This window comes from Mercenaria mercenaria, chromosome 2 (assembly GCF_021730395.1).
Source record: "Mercenaria mercenaria strain notata chromosome 2, MADL_Memer_1, whole genome shotgun sequence".
NCBI lineage: Eukaryota > Metazoa > Mollusca > Bivalvia > Venerida > Veneridae > Mercenaria > Mercenaria mercenaria.
Genome location: NC_069362.1, coordinates 11,790,033 through 11,817,488, shown reverse-complemented (window position 1 = coordinate 11,817,488; position 27,456 = coordinate 11,790,033). Strand labels below are relative to the sequence as shown.

Genomic DNA, 27,456 nt, shown 5'->3' with positions numbered 1-27,456 from the left:
ATATCTATAGATCTATAGTACCCTATATGTTAACACTAGAAATTTCTAAGGCCATAACTCTGGTGTTACTTGGGCAATCTGTCTGAAACTTGATGGGCCCCATAACCTCATAGTGGTGAACATGTATATGAAGTTTGTTTGAAAAAAATCTAAAATAAGGAATTTTTTTTTTTTTTTTTTTTGTGGGCGGGGGCGGGGGGGGGGGGGGGGGGGGGTCAGGGGGAGGTGTGTGATCAAGGTAAGGGGGTGACCAGGTGTGGGTACACAACTTCACATCTTTACAATAAATGTTCATGGAAAAGAATGAAAGAAATTTAATGAAATTCTACCAAATGGTAAGTTTGTTATGTACAAATATGTTGATTTTTATACAATTAAAGGGCAATAACTCTTAATTTACAAAATAAATCCAAATGAAATTGTGTGTACACAACCACATTATGGTGATCTAAATTCTGTTTAAGTTTCATAGTTCTAAGTCAAATATATCAAAAGTTATGATGCAGAAATTGCCATATTTATAGTACCCTATATAGTTAATACTAAAAACTTCTAAGGGCCATAACTCTGGTGTTACTCGGGCAATCTGACTGAAACTTGACGGGCCGCAAGAACTCATAGTGGTGAACATGTATATCAAGTTTTAAATAAATATTCCCAACCATTTCCTAGATATGGCTCCGGACGGACGGACGGACGGACGGACGGACGGAAAGACGGAAGGACGGACGGACGGACGGACGGAAGGACGGACGGACGGACGACGCCAAAACTATATCCCTCCGACTTTCGTCGGGGGATAAAAATACTACCTCCAATGACAAGGCCAATTTAGACCACAGGAGCACGGTCTAAACAAATTTAGTGGCGGACAGCTGGACAATTCTACAGACCAAATGCCTAACCAAATGGTCTTACAGCTTCAGGTTATAAGATTTTAAAGGTTTTCTTATTAAAATAGCCTATGTAAAACAAGAGCTAAATATAACCAATGAGGCACAATTTGAACATACTTCATAACAGGACCATTAGGGCTCACCAAATTAAAAAGTTGTTCATCAGATTTGCCGACCATATATTTTCAGAAACACGCACAAACAAATTTTTTTGCTTTTGGCATGCGTTCGCCCCATTGAAAAAAATCCAGCCCAAATTTTTTTGGTGCGCTACTTTTTACGGACGTAACAGTGTAAAAATGCTTAAAATTCCAGTCCCAGATTTTCTAAAATGGACTTTAATTGTAATAAATACATGCTACGCACACATCGTCTACAATATATCATAATACTTATATTTAGTTGCATTAATTTATAATTAAAGTTATTTCCCCTTAATGCAGTTACGCTATTTTCTTCAAATGTTTACCAAATTGAGTTGCTACAATTATATCGGATTTATTTCATTGAAAATTGGATGAAAAACATACTAATTTATTTAATAACATCAATCTACATTATTTTGGTATGGGTAATTACATATTGATGCATGTCTCTTTTCTGTTTTTCCTGTCCAAATGATCAGCATTTGTATACTATAGTGGGTGAAGTAAGGAATTTACATTATGAATTCAGAACAGTTTAAATTTTCAAATTTTCCAATCCTCGAGTAGAATAATGTTAATGCACCTTTATCTCCATTTCAGACCTTAATTGAGACTTAGTTCAACAAATCTATTCTGTTAAGAAAGTTTAAAGCTGTCCGTAAGACAACATGCTCGACTTTTCTAAGTGCTGGACTCTGAATTAGAGCTTTGCCAGTAAAAGGGACATAATAGTCAAAAGCTTTGAAAGTAACGGACTTATTACACTGTACTGTATGCCAGTGTTAGACCTATTACACTGTACTGCATGCCAATGTTAGACCTATTACACTGTACTGTATGCCAATGTTAGACCTATTACACTGTACTGTATGCTAATGTTATTTCCTTTTTTCAAGTTTGCTTTGTTGCGCATCTGCAGGTCAAATTTTCTCAATCCATGGTGAATTATTTTTAATGTAAAATCAGGCTTTACATTCTGTTAAGGTTTTTATTAGTCAATCAATAGCTAAATCAAGACAAAAATATTTCTTTGCTCTTCGCTCGCTCCTGATTTTCTCAAAAACCAAAAAAAATATTTAAATTATTTTTTCGCTCACCGCCTCAATATTTTCAGAAAAAAAATCTGATGAACAACTTTTCAATTTGGTGTGGCCTTATTCAACAATGCAAGCCACACATCTAAGCTTAAGGCCTTGATTAAAGGTTTTAAACAAGATCTTAAAGGTGGCAGCAATTTTAATTTGGAAGCCTGGATCTGAATAAACTTGGTAAAGGACTTGTAAACAAAGCTACATGCCAAATATATTCTAACCTCAAAGAAGAGTTTTTAAAGTTTTTCCTATGTAGATCCTTATAAACAAGTGAACACAGGGGCAGGTCCAATTTTGACCCCTGGGGACATGATTTCATTTTAACAAACTTCGCAAATTTGTAGAGAACCATTACACAATGTTTCATGCTAACGTGAAACAAGAGGGCCAAGACGGCCCTAGGTCGCTCACCTGAGTAACACATCATAACAGTGCAAACATGTTTGACCTAGTGATTTCATTGAGACAAATATTCTGACCAATTTTTCATTAAGACTGGACGAAAAATGTGGTCTCCAGAGTGTTAACAAGCATTTTCTTTGATTTTACATAGTGACCTTGTTTTTGACCCCACAAGACCCAGATTCATAACAAGAGGACCATGATGGTCCTGAATCGCTCACCTCTTCCCACATGACCCAGTTTTGAGTATGACTCCCTTTTTTCTATTATTTGACATAGTGACCTAGTTTTTGAGCTCATGTGACCCAGTTTTGAACTTGACCTAGATATTATCAAGATAAAAATTCTGACCAATTTTCATGAAGATCCATTGAAAAATATGGTCTCTAGAGAGGTCACAAGGTTTTTCTATTATTTGACCTATTGACCTAGTTTTTTAAGGCTCGTGACCCAGTTTCAAACCTGACCTAGATATCATCAAGGTGAACATTCTGAACAATTTTCATGCAGATCCATTCAAGGGTATGGCCTCTAGAGAGGTCACAAGGTTTTTCTATTTCAAGACCTACTGACCTAGTTTTTGATCGCAGTTGACCCAGTTTCAAACTTGACCTAGATATCATCAAGATAAACATTCAGACTTATTTTCATACAGATCCCATGAAAAATATGGCCTCTAGAGAGGTCACAACATTTTTTCATTATTTGACCTACTGACCTACTTTTTGATGGCACGTGACCCACTTTCGAACTTGACCTAGATATTATCAAGATTAACATTCAGACCAATTTTCATACAGTTCCCATGAAAAATATGGCCTCTAGAGAGGTCACAAGGTTTTTCTATTATTTGACCTACTGACCTAGTTTTTGATGGCACGTGACCCACTTTCAAACTTGACCTAGATATCATCCAGATGAACATTCTGACAAATTTTCATGAAGGTCTCATGAAATATATGGCCTCTAGAGAGGTCACAAGGTTTTTCTATTTTTAGACCTACTGACCTAGTTTTTGATCGCACGTGACCCAGTTTCGAATCTGAACTAGATATCATCAAGATGAACATTCAGACCAACTTTCATACAGATCCCATGAAAAATACGGCCTTTAGAGAGGTCACAAGGTTTTTCTATTATTTGACCTACTGACCTAGTTTTTGAAGGCACATGACCCAGTTTCGAACTTGACCTAGATATCATCAAGGTGAACGTTCTGACCAATTTTCATGAAGATCTTATGAAATATATGGCCTCTAGAGAGGTCACAAGATTTTTCTATTTTTAGACCTACTGACCTAGTTTTTGACCGCACGTGACCCAGTTTCAAACTTGACCTAGATATCATCAAGGTGAACATTCTGACCAATTTTCATGAAGATCTTGTGAAATATATGGCCTCTAGAGAGGTCACAAGGTTTTTCTATTTTTAGACCTACTGACCTAGTTTTTGATGGCACATGACCCAGTTTCGAACTTGACCTAGATATCATCAAGATGAACATTCTGACCAACTTTCATAAAGATCCCATGAAAAATGTGACCTCTAGAGTGGTCACAAGCAAAAGTTTACGGACGGACGGACGCACGGACGGACGGACGGACGTACGGACGACGGACGACGGACACCGCACGATCACAAAAGCTCACCTTGTCACTTTGTGACAGGTGAGCTAAAAACAAACATTCTGACAAAGTTTCGGAAAGACTGGAGCAAAAAGTGGCCTCTAGAATGTAAACAAGCTTTTCCTTTGATTTGACCAAGTTAACTAGTTTTTTACCCTACATGACCCAGATTCAAAATCATCCAAGACTTCATGATAAAAAACCTTCTGACCAAGGTTATGAAGATAAAATCAACAAGAGTGCCTGACTGTCACAAAATAAGACCGTTGGATCAAAACTGTTTGACTTAGAGAGCAGACAAGGCTAAATTTGCAGTTTTTCAAGAAATTCAAGGGCCATCAGGGCCCTCACTCTACTTTGGCAGGGTTGTCAATAAGAACCGGCCGCCGGCCGAAATGGACGGTTCAAATGGCATTTTGGCCGGTTCAAATTCGCAAAAAAAAAAAAAAAAAAAAAAAAAAAAAAAAAAATCGGGCCTCATACACTGCCACATGCCTGTCGATCTTTGACTTGAGTTAAAACACGCGATAAACCAATGACAGCTTTGTAACTATGTAGAACGCGTGACGTATTTTATCGGCAAAACTATTTAAGCTCCGCCTTTACAAATGATGATCCCGTTTCACGGACTAAATTAATATTAGAGATCTACATGAAAAAATATTCATCAGTTATCGTAGTGTCAAGGTTATATTTTGTAGCAAAAACTTCGGTAGAAATAGTGATGGGACATCCGCGATAATTTCTAAGAATTCTGAAATCATGAGTGACGGTCCAGATTTAAAAGAAAAGACAACAAAACAAAGAAATTATCCACAAGCTCCTTCATATTTAATAACCCAACATCGCTTATAACTAATCTGTAAACAACAATTTTCGGACATTTTCACACCATTTTACCCCTGTTGAGTGCTGTTTATTGCATTATATAACAAAGCCAGGACCTGGTGTTGATGATAATGTGAGACAACTGAGAGATATTTAATTTCTATAAAAAATTATTAATCACAATCAAATTTAGATCAGAAAATATATTGGGTTTTACCTTTTTCTATAATTTTTTAAATCGAAAGTACAGTAGTTGTCACGGTATCAGCCGGCCGAATTTTGATAAATATTTCTCTTAAATCATTTTAATAAGAGGAAATGTCACGGTTATTTTTTATATCAGATACTGTAAAATGCTGTTTTACTGCCCTTGCACCATCATAATTTGTCAAACACATCCTTTAAACTGGAGATTTGGTCAATGTAAACGAAACTGTAACAGTATTAAGTCAAAGAGTTTTCGTCTGATCTTCATCAAACTTGCTGACAATGTTTGTGGGCATACAGGGGTTTTTTTTTCGGCCATTTTTATAGCCGTTATTCGGCTATATTCCCAATGCCAAAAAGTATTTTTTCCCACTACATTCTGAAAAAATTTCCATCAAAATTGCACAAACATTGACCAAATTATGGAAAATTTTGTAATGGAAGTATGTTGAAGAGGTTGTACAATGTGAAACAAGTGTATGAGAAAGTGCTTAAACACCCTTACTATATCCTATGGGACTAAATATTTCCCAATTTGGAACATTTACGCGTCAAAATTCCCAATTTTGGGGGTATAGGCTATGTTCCCAAATTAGCTAGAAAAACCCCTGGCATAATATCTCTGTCAAGTTTGATAACCAGCCAAATCGCCCTGGGTACTCTTGGATTATGGCCCTTGAATTACTCGAAAATCTGCGATTTGAAATTATGGTAGGATCTGACTGCACTGATACATACTTATTATTTAACCAAACAATGGTCTAATTTAAGGCTTGCATGAAGAAATCTTACATGCCACTTTCCATGTGCTAGGTAACCGCTTACGGATAATCTATTAATTGACGCCACTTTGACAGTACACAGGATCAGTACTCATTATCAATTAATGTTAACACTTCATTAATTCTCGTTACCTGTGTGCACACGTCTATAGGATATATGGCAGGATTTAGCAGGAGATCAAAGGCAAGTGGGCGCATTTTTAGGGCAGCGTGACAGCAGTTAAAAAGGACAAGGTGGGAGGACCCACTGCATCACTCAAGAAACTAAAGGATACTTTTGTAGAAAAGCGCATATCTCCCACAATGCATAGTCCTATAGGCAACAAGTCAATCGCGGACAGAAGCAAAAGTCAAAGAGGCACTGATGGTTGGCTGCAATAGGGATCATCTACTTGGCATGTTCAATCATCCCACTAAGTTTCAACATTCTGGGCCTAGTGGTTCTCATGTTATGAAATGATACGGTTTTCCATGTTCAATTCCCTGTGACCTTGACTTTTGATTGAGTGACTCCAAAATCAGTAGGGGTCATCTACTCTGCAAGTTATTAAAGTTATTGATTGAAACGAGTTTTCTATGTTCAGCCCCCTGTGACCTTGACCTTTGAAGGAGTGATCACAGAAACAATAGGGGTCATCTACTCCTATCACCCTATGAAATTTGAAGGCTAGAGCTAGGTTAAATGCTTCTCAAGTTACTGACTGGAAATGGATTTCCATGTTCTGTCCACTGCGACCTTGACCTTTAATGGTGTGACTCAAAAACAATAGTGGGCTGGGGTCATCTACTCTGTAAGTCCTATACCCTATGAAGTTTCAACATTCTGGGTCATGTGGTTCTCAAGTTACTGACTGGAAATGGTTTTCCATGTTCAGGCCCCTGTGACCTTGAACTTTAATAGAGTAACTCCAAAATCAATAGGGGTCATCTACTCTGCATGTCCAGTCATCCTATGAAATTTCAACACTCTGGGTCAAGTGGTTCTAAGTTTTTGATCAAAAATGGTTTTCCATGTTCCAAGCCCCTTTGACCTTGACCTTTATCAGAGGGACCCCAAAATCAATAGGGGTCATCTACTCTGCATGAACAATCATCCTATGAAGTTTCAACACTCTGGGTCAAGTGGTTCTAAAGCTATTGATCGGAAATGGTTATCCATGTTCAGGCCCCTGTGACCTTAACCTTTCATAGTGGCCCCAAAATCAATAGGGGTCATCTACTCTGCATGAACAATCATCCTATGAAATTTCAACATTCTGGGTCAAGTTGTTCTCAAGTTATTGATCAGAAATGGTTTTCCATGTTGGGGCCCCTGTGACCTTCACTTTTATTAGAGTGGCCCCAAAATCAATAGCTAGGGGCCATCTACTCTACATGACCAATCATCCTATGAAGTTTCAACACGTCAAGTGGTTCTAAGTTACTGATCGGAAATGGTTTTCCATGTTCAGGCCCCTGTGACCTTGACCTTCGATGGAGTGATCCTAAAAACAATAGGGGTCATCTATTCTATAAGCCCTGCCACCCTATGAAGTTTGAAGGTTCTAGGTCAAATGGTTCTCCAGTTACTGATCGGAAATAAAGTGTGAGACGGCCAACAGACAGGGCAAAAACAATATGTCTACCCCAGTGTGTGTATGTGTCAGTGTGTGTGTGTGTGTGTGTGTGTGTGGGGGGGGGGGGGGGGGGCCATAGTAACACAACCATATGATAACTTCTACTAGTTTCGTGAGTCATATAAACGACGGTGTCTCCTTGTAGCAGTGAACACAATGCCCAACTTTATAGTGCTGCCTCACTGAAATATCATGCCGTAGACACGTGACATGATACCCCACCCAGTCACATTATACTGACACCGGGCTGACCAGTCATAGCACTATCCTCTTAATGCCAAGCGCCAAGCGAGGAAGCTGCTAGTACCATTTTTTACGTCTCTGGTATGACACTCTACTAGTTTCGTACTCAAATCAGTTCGAACTTTTGTACTTTTCCCAAACTTTTCCCGATTTTAACCCAATATCGTAAAACTCAAGGCATTTTCACGACTGGGAACAGACTTTTCGATATTCCCGGTTTTTTTTCCCTGTGGTTTGGGAACCCTGCTTGATGTTGTGAACATTTGTGCCACGTTTTTTTTTAAAATCCTTCAAGCAGTTCAAGAGTTACAGAGCGGACACAAACCATAGTCATATGAACTTTGACCCCTAAGTGTGACCTTGACCTTGAAGCGAGCCACCCAGAACATGCACTGTGCATGTTGTCTCTGTGTGATGAACACTTGTGCCAAGTTTCTTCAAAATCCTTGAAGTGGTTCAGGCATGACTTTTGACCCTCATGTGACCTTGACCTTGAATTGAGTCATCCAAAACATGCTCTCTGCACGTCATCTTGATGTGGTGAACATTTGTACAAAATTTCTTCAAAATCCTTCAAGCAGTTCAAGAGTTACAGAGCAGACTGTGACCTTTACCTTGAAGCGAGCCATCCAGAACATTGCATTTGAATGATTTTTCACGAAGTTATGGCCCTTTATTTGTTTCAGATTTGAATAGTTACTTTTAAAAAAAAAAGAAATTCAATAATTTTCTAACATATTTCCTATGCTGTTAAGTATAACTAGTTGATGACCCTTAGCAATCATATGGTCCCTTGACCATGACCTTGACCTACTGACCTACTATCTTCTTTTTTAAGATATTGCCATAAAATCTGAACCACTTGTACAGTTTTGAACACACATACAAAACTAACTTTTAGTGACCCTGATTTTGACCTCTGATCTACTTTCTTCTTTTTAAAGTACAGCAATGGAATTTGGAGATTTAATACAGTTTTGCACAACATTTTTTGTGCATCTTTGTACATTTTCGCCAGTACAATATACAAATGCAATGTATTATATTTTCAATACCCCTGTTCCTCTGACAATAAGCTGCTGTCTGGGGGTATTTGTCAATATAAAGTCATAGGTCTTGTTGCATCTCATTCACTTAATCAACAGAATCCTCATTCTTTTTAAAAAAATTTAGTATTTACCAGTAGTCTTTGCAGGTGTCACCTGGTCAAACCGTAAGCTATCTATAATATGCCTATAATCTAATCAATATCTCACCCTAAACTAAATATGTTGGGCTGACATGATGAGATTAGATAATATTCAGGATTTTAACTACTGTAATAGGAGCGGAAAAATGTGCAGCCAGATACAGGACTCGAACCTGTGACCTTCTGCTTGCAAGTCAGATGCTCTACCAACTGAGCTACTCGGACAATCGATATAATAAACTAAATTTATACATTATAACACACTGCTACATTCCTCTCTCCTTACATTTTTTTCAAAGACAAACTCAGATTATTTTGACTAACCCATTCATTGCTTCACCCTAGCTCTAGGATTCCAAGGCTAGTCCCCACACTCATGGCACCAATGTAATAGGAGCTGAAAAATGTGCAGCCAGATACAGGACTCGAACCTGCGACCTTCTGCTTGCAAGTCAGATGCTCTACCAACTAAGCTAACCGGACAATCAATATCATAGACTAAATACAGTCAAATACCGTTACCTCGATGTTCAAGGGACTTCAAAAATTGCATCGACGTAGCCAAAGTTCGACGTAATGATATCGACCATCTGGGACTCTGTGTGGGACGTCTATATTTTCATTCTACCCCATGCAGTGGGTTTGAAAAAGGGGAGAGAAATAATACAAGAGGGCCATGATGGCCCTATATCGCTCACATGAGTAGAGTTGCTTGCTTGAACAAATTTCTTAGCTAAAGCTTTAAGATCTAGGCCTTCTGGTTTATTTTTAGCAAATTTATGAAGATTTCCCTATGCAAAATCAAGTAACACTGGGGCTGGGTCATTTTGACCCTGGGGGGTCAAGATTTGAACAAATTTTGTAGAGGTTCACTAGGCAATGCTACATGTCAAATATCTAAGCTCTAGGCCTTAAGGGGTTTTTTTTTAGAAAATTTTGAAGATTTTTCTATGTACAATCAAGTAACACCATGGGGCGGAGCCAATTTGACCCCGGAGGTCATGATTTGAACAAATTTTGTAGAAGTCTACTAGGCAATGCTACATGTCAAATATCTAAGATCTAGGCCTTCTGGTTTATTTTTAGAAAATTTTTGAAGATTTTCATATGTAAAATCAAGTGACCCCTGGGGCGGGGTCATGATTTTAACAAATATTGTAGAGGTCTTCTAGGCCATGCTACATGTCAAATATCTAAGCTCTAGGCCTTTTGGTTTATTTTTAGAAATTTTTTGAAGATTTTCATATGTAAAATCAAGTGACCCGCCCTACTCAATTTTGACCCCGGGGTCATGATTTGAACAATTTTAGTAGAGGTCCACTAGGCAATGCTACATGTCAAATATCTAAGCTCTAGGGCTTCCGGTTTTTGAGAAGGAAGATTTTTTAAGATTTTCCTATGTAAAATCAAGTGACCCCAGCGGCGGGGCTAATTTTGATCCCGAGGGTCATGATTTAAACAAATTTTGTAGAGGTCCACTAGGCCATGCTACATGTGAAATATCTAAGCCCTAGGTCTTCTGGTTTATTTTTAAAAAAAAAAATTGAAGATTTTCATATGTAAAATCAAGTGACCCCTGGGGCGGGGTCATGATTTGAACAACTTTAGTAGAGGTCCACTAGGCAATGCTACATGTCAAACTACATGTCAAATATCTAAGCTCCAGGGCTTATGCTTTTTGATAGAAGATTTTTTAAGATTTTCCTACGTACAATCAAGTAACCCCTGGGGTGGGGTCAATTTTGACCCCGGGGTCATGATTTGAACAAACTTGGTAGAGGTCCACTAGGCAATGCTTCACACCATATATCTAAGCTCTAGGGCTTCTGGTTTTTTAAAAAGATTTTTTAAGATTTTCCTATGTAAAAAATCAAGTGACCCCTGGGGCGGAGTCAATTTTGACCCCGGGGGTCATGATTTAAACAAATTTTGTAGAGGTCCACTAGGCAATGCTACATGTCAAATATCTAAGCTCTAGGCCTTCTGGTTTATTTTTAGAAATTTTTTGAAGATTTTCATATGTAAAATCAAGTGACCCCTGGGGCGGGGTCAATTTTGAAACGGAGGTCATGATTTGAACAAATTTAGTAGAGGTCCACTAGGCAATGCTACAAGTCAAATATCTAAGCTCTAGGGTGTCTGCTTTTTGAGAAGAAGATTTTTTAAGATTTTCCTATGTAAAATCAATTGACCCCTGGGGTGGGGTCCCCGGGGTCATGATTTGAACAAATTTGGTAGAGGTCCACTAGGCAATGCTTCACACCAAATATCTAAGCTCTAGGTCTTCTGGTTTTTGAGAAGAAGATTTTTAAAGTTTTTCCTTTCGGATGCCATGGCAACCAGAGTTCTCCATGGAATTCAATTCTTTGAACAATTTTGAAAGGGGGCCACCCAAGGATCATTCCTGTGAAGTTTGGTGTAATTCTACCCAGTGGTTTTAAAGAAGAAGATTTTTTTACAAATTGTTGACGCACGACGGACATCAAGCGGTCACAATAGCTCACCTTGTAACTTCGTGACAGGTGAGCTAAAAATTCTTTACAAGGTACAGATATGTCAAAATACACCTAAAAACTGGAGGTACCATCCATACTGTACGACAGAAAAGTGGTCTCGGTTTTTCCCTACGGCCAATAATAAAAAATTTTCTTAAATAAGCTATTTATAGTAACATAAAAGGGAAGTAATAAGAAAAAATTATTGTAAGTGAACAAAAGGATCTGCCAAATAAAAACAAGAGCACTGCAATCGACGCAAATGCAGAGCAATATACACACAAAACAAAGTAATATGACCTTCGACCCCTAAGTGTGACCTTGACCTTGAAGTGAGCCATCCGAAACATGCGCTCTGCACATTGTTTGGATGAGGTGAACATTTGTGTCAGGTTTCTTTGAAATCCTTCAAGGGGTTCAAGAGTTACAGAGCGGAAGGGAAATTGCTAACCGTGTCTGCAGATTATTCTGAACAATGAAATTTTGTCACTATTTAAAACTGTTAATTTTAAACTAAATATGATATTTTTGAGCATTATGAATTTTGTTTGATTTAGAAAGGCAGCACATGCACAGTAAAACCTGTTCACAGCAGTTTCGCCACAAGAGAACATAGCATGTATGCCACAGGAGTATACAGCATGTATGCAGCAGGAGTACACAGCATGTACGCCGCAGGAGTACACAGCATGTACGCCGCAGGGGTAGTACACCGCAGGCTCATTTGCATGTGAAAAGTATATGTGCCGCGTACATGCTACGTACTATTTCTCCGATGTACTTCCCGCGTACTAGATTCCTCCAGCGTACATCCTGTGTACTATGTAGTCCACAGCATTTACGCAGCAAGTAGTATGCGGCAGAGCTCATTTGCATGTCAAAAGTGTACTACAAATGTACTATCGGTGTATGTGCGGTGTATATCCTGCGTACTATTTAAAGCCCTTCATTTCAGTACACATCATGTACGCGTCAAATACGCTGTATGTACACAGCAAGAGTACGCGGCAGGCTTTTTCTTCTGTAAGGGAAATGAAGTTTCTATATGGCTGCAAAAGCCAAAATAGCCAATTTTGGACCTTTAAGGGGCCATAACTCTGGAGCCCATGAAGAAATCTGGCCAGTTCAAAAAGGAACCAAGATCTTGTGGTGATACAAGTTGTGTGCAAGTTTGGTTAAAATCGAATCATAAATGAAGCTGCTATTGTGCAGACAAGGTCAAAATAGCTAATTTTGCCACTTTCAGGGGCCATAACTCTGGAACCCCTTATGGGATCTGGCCGGTTCAACTAAGGAATCAAGATCATATGGTGACACAAGTTTTGTGCGAGTTTGATTAAATTCAAATCATAAATGAAGCTGCTATTGTGCAGACAAGGTCAAAATAGCTAATTCTGGCCCTTTCAGGGGCCATAACTCTGGAACCCATAAAGGAATCTCGCCAATTCAAGAAAGGAACCAAGATCTTATGGTGATACAAGTTGTGTGCAAGTTTGGTTAAAATCAAATCATAAGTGAAGCTGCTATTGTGCATACAAGGTCAAAATAGCTAATTCTGGCCCTTTCAGGGGCCATAACTTTTGAACCCATAACGGAATCTCGCCAGTTCAAGAAAGGACCAAGATCTTATGGTGATACAAGTTGTGTGCGAGTTTGGTAAAAATCAAATCAGAAATAAAGCTGCTATTGTGCAGACAAGGTCAAAATAGCTAATTTTGGCCCTTTAGGGGCCATAACTCTGGAACCCATAATGGGATCTGGCCAGTTCAAGAAAGGAACCGTGATCTTATGGTGATACAAGTTGTGTGCAAGTTTTGTTTAAATAAAATCAGAAATGAAACCACTATCGTGCAGACAAGAAATTGTTGACGGACGCACGGACGGACTGACGACGGAGGACGGACGAAGGGTGATCACAAAGTATGTGACAGGTGAGCTAACAAAAAACACACAAACTAACCTTATTATAATTAATACATTGCAGGACAACAATAGGTTGATTTTCACACCTTACAAAAAACATGGATATCTTTTGAAAAGCTGTGATATCGACGAAACCAGGTGTAACTAGAGCTATCACTAAAGGTGATGAATGTACCCCCCGCATGCACTGACACAGTACATTGCAATTTGACGCACACAAGATTGCATAATTACATGGACTGTATGTATATAGACTGTATGTATACAGTATAGTAACAAAAAACAAAGTCCCATAACTATGCAGAATATTTATCTAAAAGAATGTTACATGCACCATGCACACCTAGGGTTGGTACTGATCACTTGTGTGAAGTTTCATTAAATTGTGTGTAAGGGTTTGGTAGATTAGGCATGCACAAGATTGCATATGCAGACTGTATGTACATAGTATGTTAACAAGAAACAAAGTCCCATAACTCTGCAATTTTTGTCGCTGAAAGAACCTAACATGCCCCATGCACAACTACTGTTGATACTGATCACTTGTGTGAAGTTTCATTAAATTGTGTCAAGGGGATGAGGAGAGATGGTGCACACAAGATTGTGTCTATGTATATAGTATAGTAACAAAAAAACAAAGTCCCATAACTCTGCAAATTTTTTTTCTGAGAGAACCTAACATGCCCCATGCACAACTACTGTTGGTACTGATCACTTGTGTGAAGTTTCATTAAATTGTGTCAAGGGGATGAGGAGAGATGGTGCACACAAGATTGTGTCTATGTATATAGTATAGTAACAAAAAAACAAAGTCCCATAACTCTGCAATTTTTTTTTCTAAAAGAACCTAACATGCCCCATGCACAACTATTGTTGGTACTGATCACTTGTGTGAAGTTTCATTAAATTGTGTCAAGGGGATGAGGAGAGATGGTGCGCACAAGATTGTGTCTATGTATATAGTATAGTAACAAAACAACAAAGTCCCATAACTCTGCAAATTTTTTTTCTAAAAGAACCTAACATGCCCCATGCACAACTATTGTTGGTACTGATCACTTGTGTGAAGTTTCATTAAATTGTGTCAAGGGGATGAGGAGAGATGGTGCGCACAAGATTGTGTCTATGTATATAGTATAGTAACAAAAAAACAAAGTCCCATAACTCTGCAAATTTTTTTTCTGAAAGAACCTAACATGCCCCATGCACAACTACTGTTGTTACTGATCACATGTGTGAAGTTTCATTAAATTCTGTCAAGGGGATAAGGAGAGATGGTGCGCACAAGATTGCGTCTACGGACAGACGGCCAGACGGACAGACAACCTGAAACCAGTATACCCCCCCTTAAAACTTTGTTGTCGGGGGGTACAAAAACAGTACAAGTTGAAGGGACTGAGAAATCTCATCGAGCTAAACAAATTATCGAGCTAATAATATCGAGATAATGATAAATAATAACATTAAGATATATAGAGAAAAATTGGGACCGACTAAAACACATCGTGCTAACCAGAGTATCCAGCTAACTGATATCGAGGTAACGATATTCGACTGTATATACGTTATGTACACACTGCTACACTACAGTGTGCAACATTAACGGTAGCCCGATCGCCAATGGCTATGAAAAATCTGCTCGGGCGACAGAAAATCAGCAGACCGTAGCCCGTCGGGCTATGAAAAATTCTTGAGGAATAAATTTACAAAAAAGATCATTGCAAACGTGGAAGCAAAATAGCTGCTCTGAAGCTTCAAATTTCGCTCAAATCTATTCTCAAAGCGAATTTAAGTCGCCCGATTTTTTTTGATGCGCACCCGCTAAACTTTTGACAATTTGCACCATGTCATAAACGAGCATTGAATACACATACACACACGCCGATAGCATAGTTTAGGCTCCGCCCCCTTCAGGTACTTGTGAGATTTTCGCGGAAGTGTGAAAGCGAATCAAATTATCGGTTTCACCAGAGGCAATTGTAATACGCCAATCAGCACCGCGGTTGTGTCTTTGACACTTTGCATTTGTCAACACGTGCGAGTCGTTTTCTAAAGAAATTGTCAATTGCATATGCGATTAATTGGAATTACAGACACAATTATTTGGTATCCATGGTAAAAGAACGACATGTATTTAGTATTAACTTCGTAAAACTGACTTTGATGGATGAAAGGATTTGAATAATTTTATGTATTTCTAGGTTTGACACAGTTTACTTTCAGTTTTATTTGAATGAGAAACTGTTCACACAAGTGGTGCCTCAGTATTAATAATAAACCCCTTTTCATCCTGCATTCATATATAACACGATATAGCACCAAAAAATCGGCGTGTTAAATTCAACACCATCTTGAATAGAAAAGTTTTTTTCAGAACTTTTTATTTAAACAATTATCACTGTGTATGGAAAAATGTCACTAAGAAAATGAATGGTCATCGAATCAACTCACAGCGTCGAGGTAGAAATATAACAAGAGGACCATGATGGTCCTGAATCGCTCACCTCTTTCCAAATGACCCAGTTTTGAGTATGACGTCGTTTTTTCTATTATTTGACATAGTGACCTAGTTTTTGAGCTCATGTGACCCAGTTTTGAACTTGACCTAGATATTATCAAGATAAAATTCTGACCAATTTTCATGAAGATCCATTGAAAAATATGGTCTCTAGAGAGGTCACAAGGTTTTTCTATTATTTGACCTATTGACCTAGTTTTCGAAGGTACGTGACCCTGTTTTGAACTTTACCTAGATATCATCAAGGTGAACATTCTCACTAATTTTCATGAAGATCTCATGAGAAATATGGCCTCTAGAGAGGTCGCAAGGTTTTTCTATTTTTATACCTACTGGCCTAGTTTTTGACCACACTTGACCCAGTTTCGAAGCTGACCTAGATATCATCAAGGTGAACATTCGGATCAATTTTCATGAAGATCCATTGAAAAATATGGCCTCTAGAGAGGTCAAAAGATTTTAATAATTTTAGACCTACTGACCTAGTTTTTGACCGCAGTTGACCCAGTTTCAAACTTGACCTAGATATCATCAAGATGAACATTCAGACCAACTTTCATACAGATCCCATGAAAAGTATGGCCTCTAGAGAGGTCACAAGGTTTTTTTTATTATTTGACCTACTGACCTAGTTTTTTAAGGCACATGACCCAGTTTCAAACTTGACCTAGATATCATCAAGATGAACATTCTGACCAATTTTTATGCAGATCCATTCATAAGTATGGCCTCTAGAGAGGTCACAAGGTTTTTCTATTTTTAGACCTACTGACCTAGTTTTTGACCGCACATGACCCTGTTTCTAACTTGACCTAGATATCATCAAGATGAACATTCAGACCAATTTTCATACAGATCCCATGAAAAATATGGCCTCTAGAGAGGTCACAAGGTTTTTCTATTATTTGACCTACTGACCTAGTTTTTGAGGGCACGTGACCCAGTTTCGAACTTGACCTAGATATCATCAAGATGAACATTCTGACCAATTTTCATGAAGATCTCATGAAATATATGGCCTGTAGAGAGGTCACAAGGTTTTTCTATTTTTAGACCTACTGACCTAGTTTTTGATTGCACGTGACCCAGTTTCGAACTTGACCTAGATATCATCAAAATGAACATTCAGACCAACTTTTATACAGATCCCATGAAAAATATGGCCTTTAGAGAGGTCACAAGGTTTTTCTATTATTTGACCTACTGACCTAGTTTTTGAAGGCATGTGACCCATTTTCGAACTTGACCTAGATATCATCAAGGTGAACGTTCTGACCAATTTTCATGAAGATCTTGTGAAATATATGGCCTCTAGAGAGGTCACAAGGGTTTTCTATTTTTAGACCTACTGACCTAGTTTTTGATGGCACGTGACCCAGTTTCGAACTTGACCTAGATATCATCAAGGTGAACATACTGACTAATTTTCATGAAGATCTTGTGAAATATATGACCTCTAGAGAGGTCACAAGGTTTTTCTATTTTTAGATCTACTGACCTAGTTTTTTAAGGTACGTGACCCAGTTTCGAACTTGACCTAGATATCATCAAGATGAACATTCTGACCAACATTCATAAAGATCCCATGAAAAATGTGACCTCTAGAGTGGTCACAAGCAAAAGTTTACGGACGGACGGACGGACGCACGCACGGACGGACGACGGACACCGAGCGATCACAAAAGCTCACCTTGTCACTTTGTGACAGGTGAGCTAAAAATTGATGGAGTCTTTCAACTTTTCCCTAAAGTCTACCCACTTCTCCATAAATCAGTTTGAGGGAGAATTGACTTCTCCCAAAAAAAAATAATGGGCCTAGCAAGACCCCTGGTCAGTCTACTGCCAAGCTATTTCTTGTCTACATAGGTGTTTAGATCTGATTTCATGACTCTGTGTCTTTGACTTTCTGCACAATTTTGTGAACACTGTTTCAGATTTCGAAATCAATTTTGAAAAACTCATACAAATTTCTGAAATATATCAATATTCACCAACCTACAGCAGTATATTGAAAAAAAAATAAAACATTACTAGAATGAAAGTCTTGTTCCTTCTTGAGCAAAAAATTGGTGGCGCTACGAAAAATTCTGTCAGGCTACAAAAAATTGGAAGTCCGTATGGGGCTACGGTGTTAAAAAGTTAATGTTGCACACTGCACTACCATGACACAAGGTTTTAGATCAATGTAAAAAGATGGTACTAGTTACTTACTCTTCCAATTCTGTTTCTAGCTTCATCACTTCCGCTTCACACAATTCTTAAAAGTGAAGATAAGAAAACACACAACTAAGAAATGAAATCAATACATTGAAATCTTATTTACATATTCAGTTCCGGAATTGTCAATAGAAATGAATGAAAGTTGTATTCCTACTAATTTTTGTCTCCAGTAAAATCAAACTCAACACAAAACAGATCAGACAGTAACTAAAGACTATTTTTCTTTAAGCAAAAGCACCTTTCAAATTTCTGAAACATATCAACTCAACACATGGACATCACAATGTCTTTTTTCAGCATTTTGTGAATACTACCAACACCAGTGAAATAATTGGAAATGCGCTTGGAAAGATGGCACAGTTGTGAAAGACTGAAAGTTATAATACAGTGCTTTAGGGTATAGCGGATAGCTAATTTTTCTTGCATTCCAATTCAAAGAAATCAAATTTAGTAGTTTTTTCTGTATATCAGGCAGAAAACAGCTATTCTTTTCAAAACATTCAGCTTTTTCTCCATGCCATTGATAACATATGCGCCGATTTAGGGTGTACAGGATAGCTTTGGTCAGTTTTTCCATTATTAGTTTAAAATCCACATCTAAACAAAGATTTTTTTACTATAAATCAGAACACTAATGTATTAGCAATTAGGAGTGACCTGTCGCTTTTATTTTTAGATTTGGATTTTCCAGACTGTTCCATTTGTTAAATAAGGGTTTGAAAGATATTTGATTTATTTAAAACTATAAATATATTTACAAGAGCTGTCGGATGACAGCGCGCTCGACTATTCAAAGAATTGATTGAAGAATGGGGTCAAAATATTTCCATAGATTTTCAGACAAAAGAAAAGGATGGAATAAACAAAGTTTTTTCCTGTATTTGTGGATTTCGATTAGTCTTGCACTAAGTGGCAATGTGTGACCATGATGGCAAATATGCTATTAAGTTATATGTTAGGCAAACACAGACTTGTATGAAAAGTTTAACTAATTTCCAAGTCCAAAAAGGGTCATAATTCAGTCAAAATAGTTGACAGAGTTATGTACACTTGCCTACAGATGGAAATCATGTTGATATACTAGTGTTAACAGTTTCAAAGCCACAGTTCAAATATTTTGACAAAAATGTCAAATTCCAAAAAGGGCCATAATTCAGCCAAAATAGTTGTCAAGAGTTATGTACTCTTGCCTGCAGATGGAAATCATAATGATAAACAAGTGTTTAAAGTTTAAAAGCCATATGTCAAATAATCTTGACAAAACATGGACATATACGAAAACAGAACCAATTTCCAAGTTCAAAAAGGGCCATAATTCAGCCAAAAAAGATGACAGAGTTATGTACTCTTGCCTATTGATAGAGACTATAATACTGAACAAGATATAAAAGTTTCAAAGCCATATGTCAAACACTTTACACAAAATATAAACTGGTACGAAAAACTTAACCAAGACTTCTAAGTCAGAAGGGGCCATAATTCAGCCAAAATGATTGATGGAGTTATGTACTCTTGCCTACAACTGGATATGGTGATGGTAAACAAGTGTTGAAAGTTTCAAAGCTTTATCTCAAAAGACTTTGTCAAAATGTAGACTGGTACGAAAAACTTAACCAAGATTTCTAAGTAAAAAAGGGGCAATAATTCAACCAAAATGCTTGATGGAGTTATGTACTCTTGCCTACAACTGGACATGGTGATGGTTAACAAGTGTTGAAAGTTTCAAAGCTTTATCTCAAAAGACTTTGCCAAAATATGAACTGGTACGAAAAACTTAACAAAGATTTCTAAGTCAAAAGGGGCCATAATTCAGTCAAAATGCTTGACAGAGTTATATACTCTTGCCTATAACTGGACATGGTGATGGTAAACAAGTGTTGAAAGTTTCAAAGCTTTATCTCAAAAGACTTTGTCAAAATGTGGACTGGTACGAAAAACTTAACCAGGGTGTGACGCCGACGCCGTGGTGAGTAGGATAGCTCTACTTATTCTTCGAATAGTCGAGCTAAAAATACTGAACAGTCTGAAATTGCATTGATAGCTTGTAGAATTGAGGAATCTTGCTAGTGATTTAACTTTTGCGATTAGGAGGCTGTAGGTTCGAATCCCACACAGGGCAATTTGTTTTATTTATATTTTCATGTTTTTTGTTTTTGTTTTTTTTTTTTTCATTTTATTTCATCATTTCAAGTTCATTCATACAATTTCGATACATTCAATACATTTCAAACACACGCACCCAAAGGAGCATCCTTACACTCGCTGGCGGCGTCGGTTTCCTTCGAATAAGTGCCATCAGCTAGTTGAATGACCAAATTGTCAAGAACTAAGTCAGCCATGTTGAATAATTCACAATCAAAAAGATATTTGAAAAACCTATGTTATATGCGAAAATAGCAAAATGATACAAGTAATGCAATTCAAATACATCTTTAACATTATTATCATTTTAAATATATGTTACCAAAATATAAAATGAAAAAAAAAAAAACACACAATATAAAAAGAAAAATAAATATACTGATCTCCGTTGGAATTCGAACTCACAAAAGTTAGATTTCAAAACCGTCACGCTTACCACTGCACCACGGTGTCTAATTGTCGGGGGAGGCAGTCATTTGAATATTTTTATAAAAATAAGTTAAAAAAGGTAGGGTACCCCTTTACTGAAATGATTTATTCCAGTAACCTTTCAAATCTATTTATAAAAGCGACAGGTCACTCCTAAATGCTAGTATTCTCTTTTAAAAACATTCAGCTTTTTTTTCATTTCCACCAAGTACTTTTATATACACACTGATTTAGTCACTAAAGGATTAAAAGCCTTGGATTTTTATTTGATGACATATGAAAAATAACAGAAAAAGCAAACATTTAAAATGTATGTCAGAATGTGTGTCTGCATGCTAGTAAAAGAAGATGAAAATTTATACAATAATTCAAGTCTAAATACAAAATTTATCAACCTATCCACTATACCCTAAAATCCGCTATACTCTTATTATAATAAGCACTATAGTATATATAAAGATGGAATAGTTGTAAAAGACTGGATGTTACAATAGTATATATGAAGATGGCATAGTTGTGGAAGGTTGAAAGTTACATTAGTATACATAAGCCCTGCATGCATCAAAATTTGCCAAATCCATTGGATTATCTGTACAATGTATTATGATCCAGTCTGATGCAAAATTTTGTGCCCGACAAAAAAAAGTAGATCTGGTCAATTTGACAACAGAGGGAATCTATACTTTGCCTTACTCATCATTATGCTCGACTGGCCAGCAGTCAGGCAAAACAAGTAAAGCGCTCACCTGTGTAACAGCCTCCAGTGTGTTTGTATAAGTTAATGTAATGGTACAAGTACAGACAGTAACGGATTCAGACAGGCAGATATTAAAAGCTTCTTTTATATTAGCCTATATCATACACATGTCACAGTCACATATGGGTGTGGCCATTTTTTGACACTTGGACAACAATTTAAACAATTATGGTAGTCAAACCCTTTATATCACATGCCAAATATCAAAACTCTAGCCATTACAGCTTCTGGCTGAGAGAAGATTTTCAAACTTTCTTATATATAAGCATAAAGTATATACATGTCACACCCAGGGGCGTGTCCACTTTTGACCTTAGGGAAATAATTTGAACAGTTAATGTAGAGTCAAACCATGATATCACAAGCCAAATATCAAGGCTCTACCTATTATGGATTCAAAGATTTTCAAAGTTTCTTGCATATAAGCATATAATTATATATATAATAATTTGAGCAATTACAGTAGAGTCAAACCCTGACATCACAAGCTAAATATCAAGGCTCTAGCTAGGCCAGAGTTTTTTAATAACTTTGGTTACGGGAGATTTTCCAAAAATGAGCATTAGGAGGAGGGAATAAAAATAAAAATAAAGTAGGAAAATGTTAGCATCGGGAAAAAAATAAAAATAAAATGAAAAAAACTACAAAAAATTTTATTTTGTAAAAAGTGCCACTGGGTTAAAAAAAAATGTTGTTTCAGGCAAATGTAGATTCACAACACAGTCTAGATAAATCAGACAAGTTATTTTCCCAATTTGAAGCATTTTATTCCCACTTTCCATGTTGTATATTATAATATGGGTGGTTTTCAAAATAATGAAGCAAAAGTGTGACATAGGGGTTGAAAATTCAAACTGATTTCTTATGTTGTCACCTATTTTTTATGATAGCAAATACTTCAAATTTGAAGGAAATAACTTTAGGAAAGTGTTGAGAAATGCCAATCAGAAAAATATTTCAGCCTTTAATTTGAAAGTTCAGTGAATTTCCAGTAAGATGGGTGATAAATGTTGCATGGTTTTATGACAAGGAAATATGTATAACAGTAATTTTTTTCAAAAATAAATGATAAGTAATGGGTGTATGTGTATGGTTTGAAACTTATTAATCATATGTTTGTGGACATTGGTTTTAAAATCACCCTTTCTGCACAAATCTGACATGAAAATAAAACTTTACCTATAAAAGTTGTTGCTGAATGCAAAATAACTAACATATAATTATAAAACCTATTTTTTTCTCACACTTTGCATGTTTATAAAACCACATGCCAAATTTCAAGAATGTCCAGTAATTCTAATTTCTAGAATTGTCAACTCAAATTGAGTTATTTTACAGATGCACAGGGGACACATACTGAAGATCAGTGTAATATTCATCCATTATTAGTTTCTATTCATAAAAAGACTAATGGTAATCAACTTTAGACAAATACTATTAAAAAATTAGTTTATTCCACAAAATAACTACAAAATTAAAATTTTCACTACAAAAACATGAAAATTCAACAGAATGTAATGCTTTAAATGAAAAATAAGTGACTTTATACATAACTAACACATTGAAATCATTTAATTTACATGCAATGCTTATTCATAGTAGAAAAATGACAAAATGCCACGCATGATAAAATGGAATAGTTAAATTCATACATACTTCATAATTTTACTAAAAAGGGTGCACAGGGGACAAATTGTATCAAAAAATTTATTCATAGAATATGTTCATGGTAAGTAAAATTCTTTTAACTACATAATATTTACTAGTGAACATTACATATTTAGGTAAACTTAAGAGCCTAAGAAGCAATTAAATTGATGTTTCCACTTTTAAAACTTGAAAATTGGCAACTTCAGAAAAAAATGCAAACAGTGAATTTTAAATTGTCCAGGGTTTCTTATATAATGCTAAATTATCAAGAAATGCCTAAACTTTGCATTCACACTGCTAAGAATATAGAACTGCCACCGCAAAGTACAGGAATGCTAAAGACAATTGATATATGTCAAAAAAGGTGCACAGGGGACATCACTTTTGGCTCTGTGAATGTTTAACAGTCAGTAATATGTGAAGTTGAACACTGCTTTTGTATCTGTTGTAACTCCCTTTCAAGGGAAAATAAAGCAAAATCCCATTTTAATTAAAGAATAAAAGAAATCTGACACTTAACAACTGAAAGGTGCACAGGGGACATTTTTAGGTGTATAGACACCCATCAAGTTTCTGAGAAAGTTGATTTATTAAAGAAAAAAATCATAATGTGTCTTCACAGCTAAAGGATAAAGATCTTATTAAAACATTAAGACTTCAGAAAAGTAATAAGGTTATGAAATTGTAGTGTTCAACATTTAAATTTAGTATTTTTTTCACTATTTTTTGTGAAGGGGGTTCCTTCACAAGATGTGAAATATTGGTAAAAATAAGATGTAGGTAAATGAAAAGAAGTATTTTATTTAAATGTGCAAAGTTTAAGTTACATAAAAAGGCCAAAGCTGTAACAATAAAACATGGTTTTAAAAAGTAAGCCACAGTTGAAAACCATACTTCATGTAAAATGTCACACTTTTTTGGGTGCACAGGGGACAAAATTAGCTATATAATTTAATATAACTTCAAAACTGCTTGAGCCATCAAGATAAAATTGCACACATTTATTGACTACATTGATTTGGATATAATTTGCTCCAAAACACATTCTAAAACTAAACTGAATTAAAGTAAGGTGAGAGAGAAGAAAAAGCTTCATTATTTTGAAAACCACCCATATTATGTTGTAGAAACTATTAAATACTTGAAATTTTTTGCATGTTGCTTGCCTGCTTTAAATATATATAGCTTGCTAATAAATAGAGACTAAACACACCTGGCATTGTATTCTGTTTCTGGTGTTGGTGTGATTATATATAGTATAGTGTAGTATTGTTGTCACATCCTATGCATATTGTGTTTCTGATCTTTTAGCCCTTAGCAGGCTAAGTTTCTAAAATGGACAGGTCCATCATTCAATTTGGGCAATACCATTTATCATTCGAAAGGTGTTCACTCAAAATGTACTGACTGAATAGCGAACAGTGCAGACCATGATCAGTCTGCACAGATGCGCAGGCTGATCTAGGTCTGCACTGGTCGCAAAGGCAAAACCAATCGGTTGTACCAGTGATCGCGTTTTCTGAAAATTTCACTGAGTCCCTGGGACTCAGTACTCCCAAAAATGTTGAGTCCCAGCCAAATATGGTTGAGTCCCAGGTTTTGCGGCTACAATATTGATAAATGTCCATGTTTTACAATAAATAACACCTCTTCTTTAACTTCATAAATGCATTCCAGTTCTGATAAGAGGTATAAAAATATTAGAATCTACAAAGTTACATCAATTATAATAGGTTTGATCAGCTAATAGTTACTTTAACAGGTTTAAGCACCAGACTAAGATTTTACGGAAAAAGTCACTTCTTTGTTTAAATCAATTAAATTTTTTCAAGTCTATCAAATTATAAAACAAACTGACTGAAAAGGTCAGTGAATCTGCTTTCTTATCCTTGTTAATCTAATTTCTCATACAATGTGATTACTGTAAATTGTAATTCAAAGTATTTTTCCAGTTAATTTCCTAATCACTACCAAAACCAAACACCCTTTAATTAGATCTATGAATACAATTTCAAAACAGTTTGATCATTTCATATCCTAAAATTAGCCCAGCAAAAAATAAATCAAGCTCCTAGTGCAATGTTTAGTCAAAACATTTAATCTATAAAAGCAATATTGTACTAGAACTGACTGTGTGAGTTAAATACATGCCATCATGACATCAGCAGCAGTGACGTCACACAAAGGGTAACATGGTCCTTTTGATCCCCTAATGTGACACGCATCAAAAGAAAAAGTTGTCAATCATGTTTAACCCAGTTTCTGCCGCAGTTGTCAGAAATTTGTGTAAATTTCAGTAAAGTTATTTTCGTCACAGAAAGTGTCAGTGATATGTTTCTAAGTTCGCAGTAAAATCAGGGCTCCAGATAATTTTTTTGGCCAATGAGTATTTACTCATCATATTTTTTGTGAAAGAGTAAAATTGTAAAATCTGAAATTGACTAGGAGTAATTTTACACCTTGTAAATTTAGCAGTTAGTCTTATTAAAGTTGATTTATTAATTGATTCTACTGATGTGAAACTTTGGCCTCTGCTACTAGAGATGTCATTCACCAGTTACCCTCATAAATTGCTTGGGACTGGAGTGTGTATCATTTTATCAGGGTATGTTGTCATCATGTACCATCGTAAACATGTCTGATTTGTTAGAGTTAGAGGTGGCTCCGTATTTGGGATGGTAACATCAGTCAACGGTTATCCTCATAAATATTAGGGGTAATCTTTGTCTTTCATCACTATGATACACTCCAAATATGGGAGGGTACCTGCTTTTGTATATAAGCCTAGGTCAGAACTTGAGAGGGAGATTTCTTTACTTTTGGCTCGGACTTTGAAAATGACAGATCATAGAAACAAGAAATGAAATATTTTACAGTTATAATATTAAGTGACTTCAGACCAGAGGATTGAGAGAATTATAATTATGACGATTTTATTTCCATCTTAGACAAAATCTCATAATAAACTAACATTGAAAACTGGATTTGAAGCGTATCTTATCAATGAAGTATAAACCCCCACACCCGAACCTACGTTTTTCAACACTGGTGGCAGCGACGGAAACGGACTTATACACGTGCTTTTAAGAAATTTGGACATATATTTCTATTCAATATATTTGTGGCGACAATTAAGTGACAACCATGGGACCTAAAAAACAACAAGAAAAAGATTCTGTCACAATTGAAGATGATGATAGTCACGAACAATTGTTAGCTGAAGTTGAACTTTTGAGACAAAAACTTAAATCGGCAGAAGTTGATAACTTGACCTTAAGTGAGAGACTACGCAAGAATGAACAGGAAAGTACTTTACAAAGAGATGAATTAGTGCGCAGTTACCAACAACGAATCAATGACATTTCTATGCAAAAAGACAATCAGATAAGAAATTTAGTCAATGAAAGGGACACAGCTTCGAATGAAAACAGCAATACATCAAGGCAGCAAAATCAACAGATGAGAGGCCGTGATAAATATGAGGTTCCTATACCTAGGCAAATTATCTTTGATGGCAGATCATCCTGGGAGAGTTTCATTCACCCATTTGAAGCTATGGTTGATGCGTGCAAGTGGGACAATAGTGAACATTTGTTCCGCCTTAAGAACAGTTTACGCGGTGATGCTGCGGAATACGCTTTCAAGCAGCTTGGAGCTGACAAATTGTCAAGTTATGCGAAGATAAAATCATCTATGGCGATGCGATTCCAGGAAAAGCGCTCCACTTCCTCCTATCTGGCTGAGTTAGAAAACTGGAAATACAACAGGGAAAAAGAATCATTGGCTGAATATGTGGCAGAGGTTAAGAGGTTGGTAATAAAAGGTTACCCCACAGCAAACAACGAGATGAGGGAAACGATAAACCTTCGGCACTTTCTTAAGGGACTTCAGGATTCTCAGGCGGCTTTGTTCATTGGGATGCAGGATCCAAAAACTATCGATCAGGCAAGAGAATTGCTCGACAACTATTCAAGCATCAGAGATGACGTGAGAGGGGCGATAATTAGGAACATTGACAAGGGCAGGGAACCTTATGTAATGGAAGCAAGACTGCAAGAATTTAATAAGGATCTGAAATCCAACATTGGCAAGAAGATTGATCATCTCGCGAACCAGTTGAATGTTAAAAGTAGTAGATCAGCCTCGCATCGTAAAGTAAATCAGCGCCCAAGAAAAGATGTACAGTGTTTTAGATGCCAGCAGTTTGGTCACTATGCGGATGAGTGTAAGGCAAACCTTCAGGAAGGTAACAAGTCGGAAAACTAGCTTCGACCAAGCCTAACGGCCCAGACTTGG

At 36.6% G+C, this 27,456-nt stretch overlaps 1 protein-coding gene across 1 annotated transcript in view; it reads right to left on the bottom strand.

Annotated features, from left to right (window-relative positions):
• Positions 1-27,456, bottom strand: part of LOC128548891 (uncharacterized) — a 123,782-nt gene that overhangs the window by 36,212 nt on the left and 60,114 nt on the right. Inside the window, exon 4 of the mRNA XM_053524439.1 lies at positions 18,174-18,219. Coding sequence (XP_053380414.1) covers positions 18,174-18,219 — 46 coding nt within the window. The remainder of the gene's footprint in view (positions 1-18,173; positions 18,220-27,456) is intronic.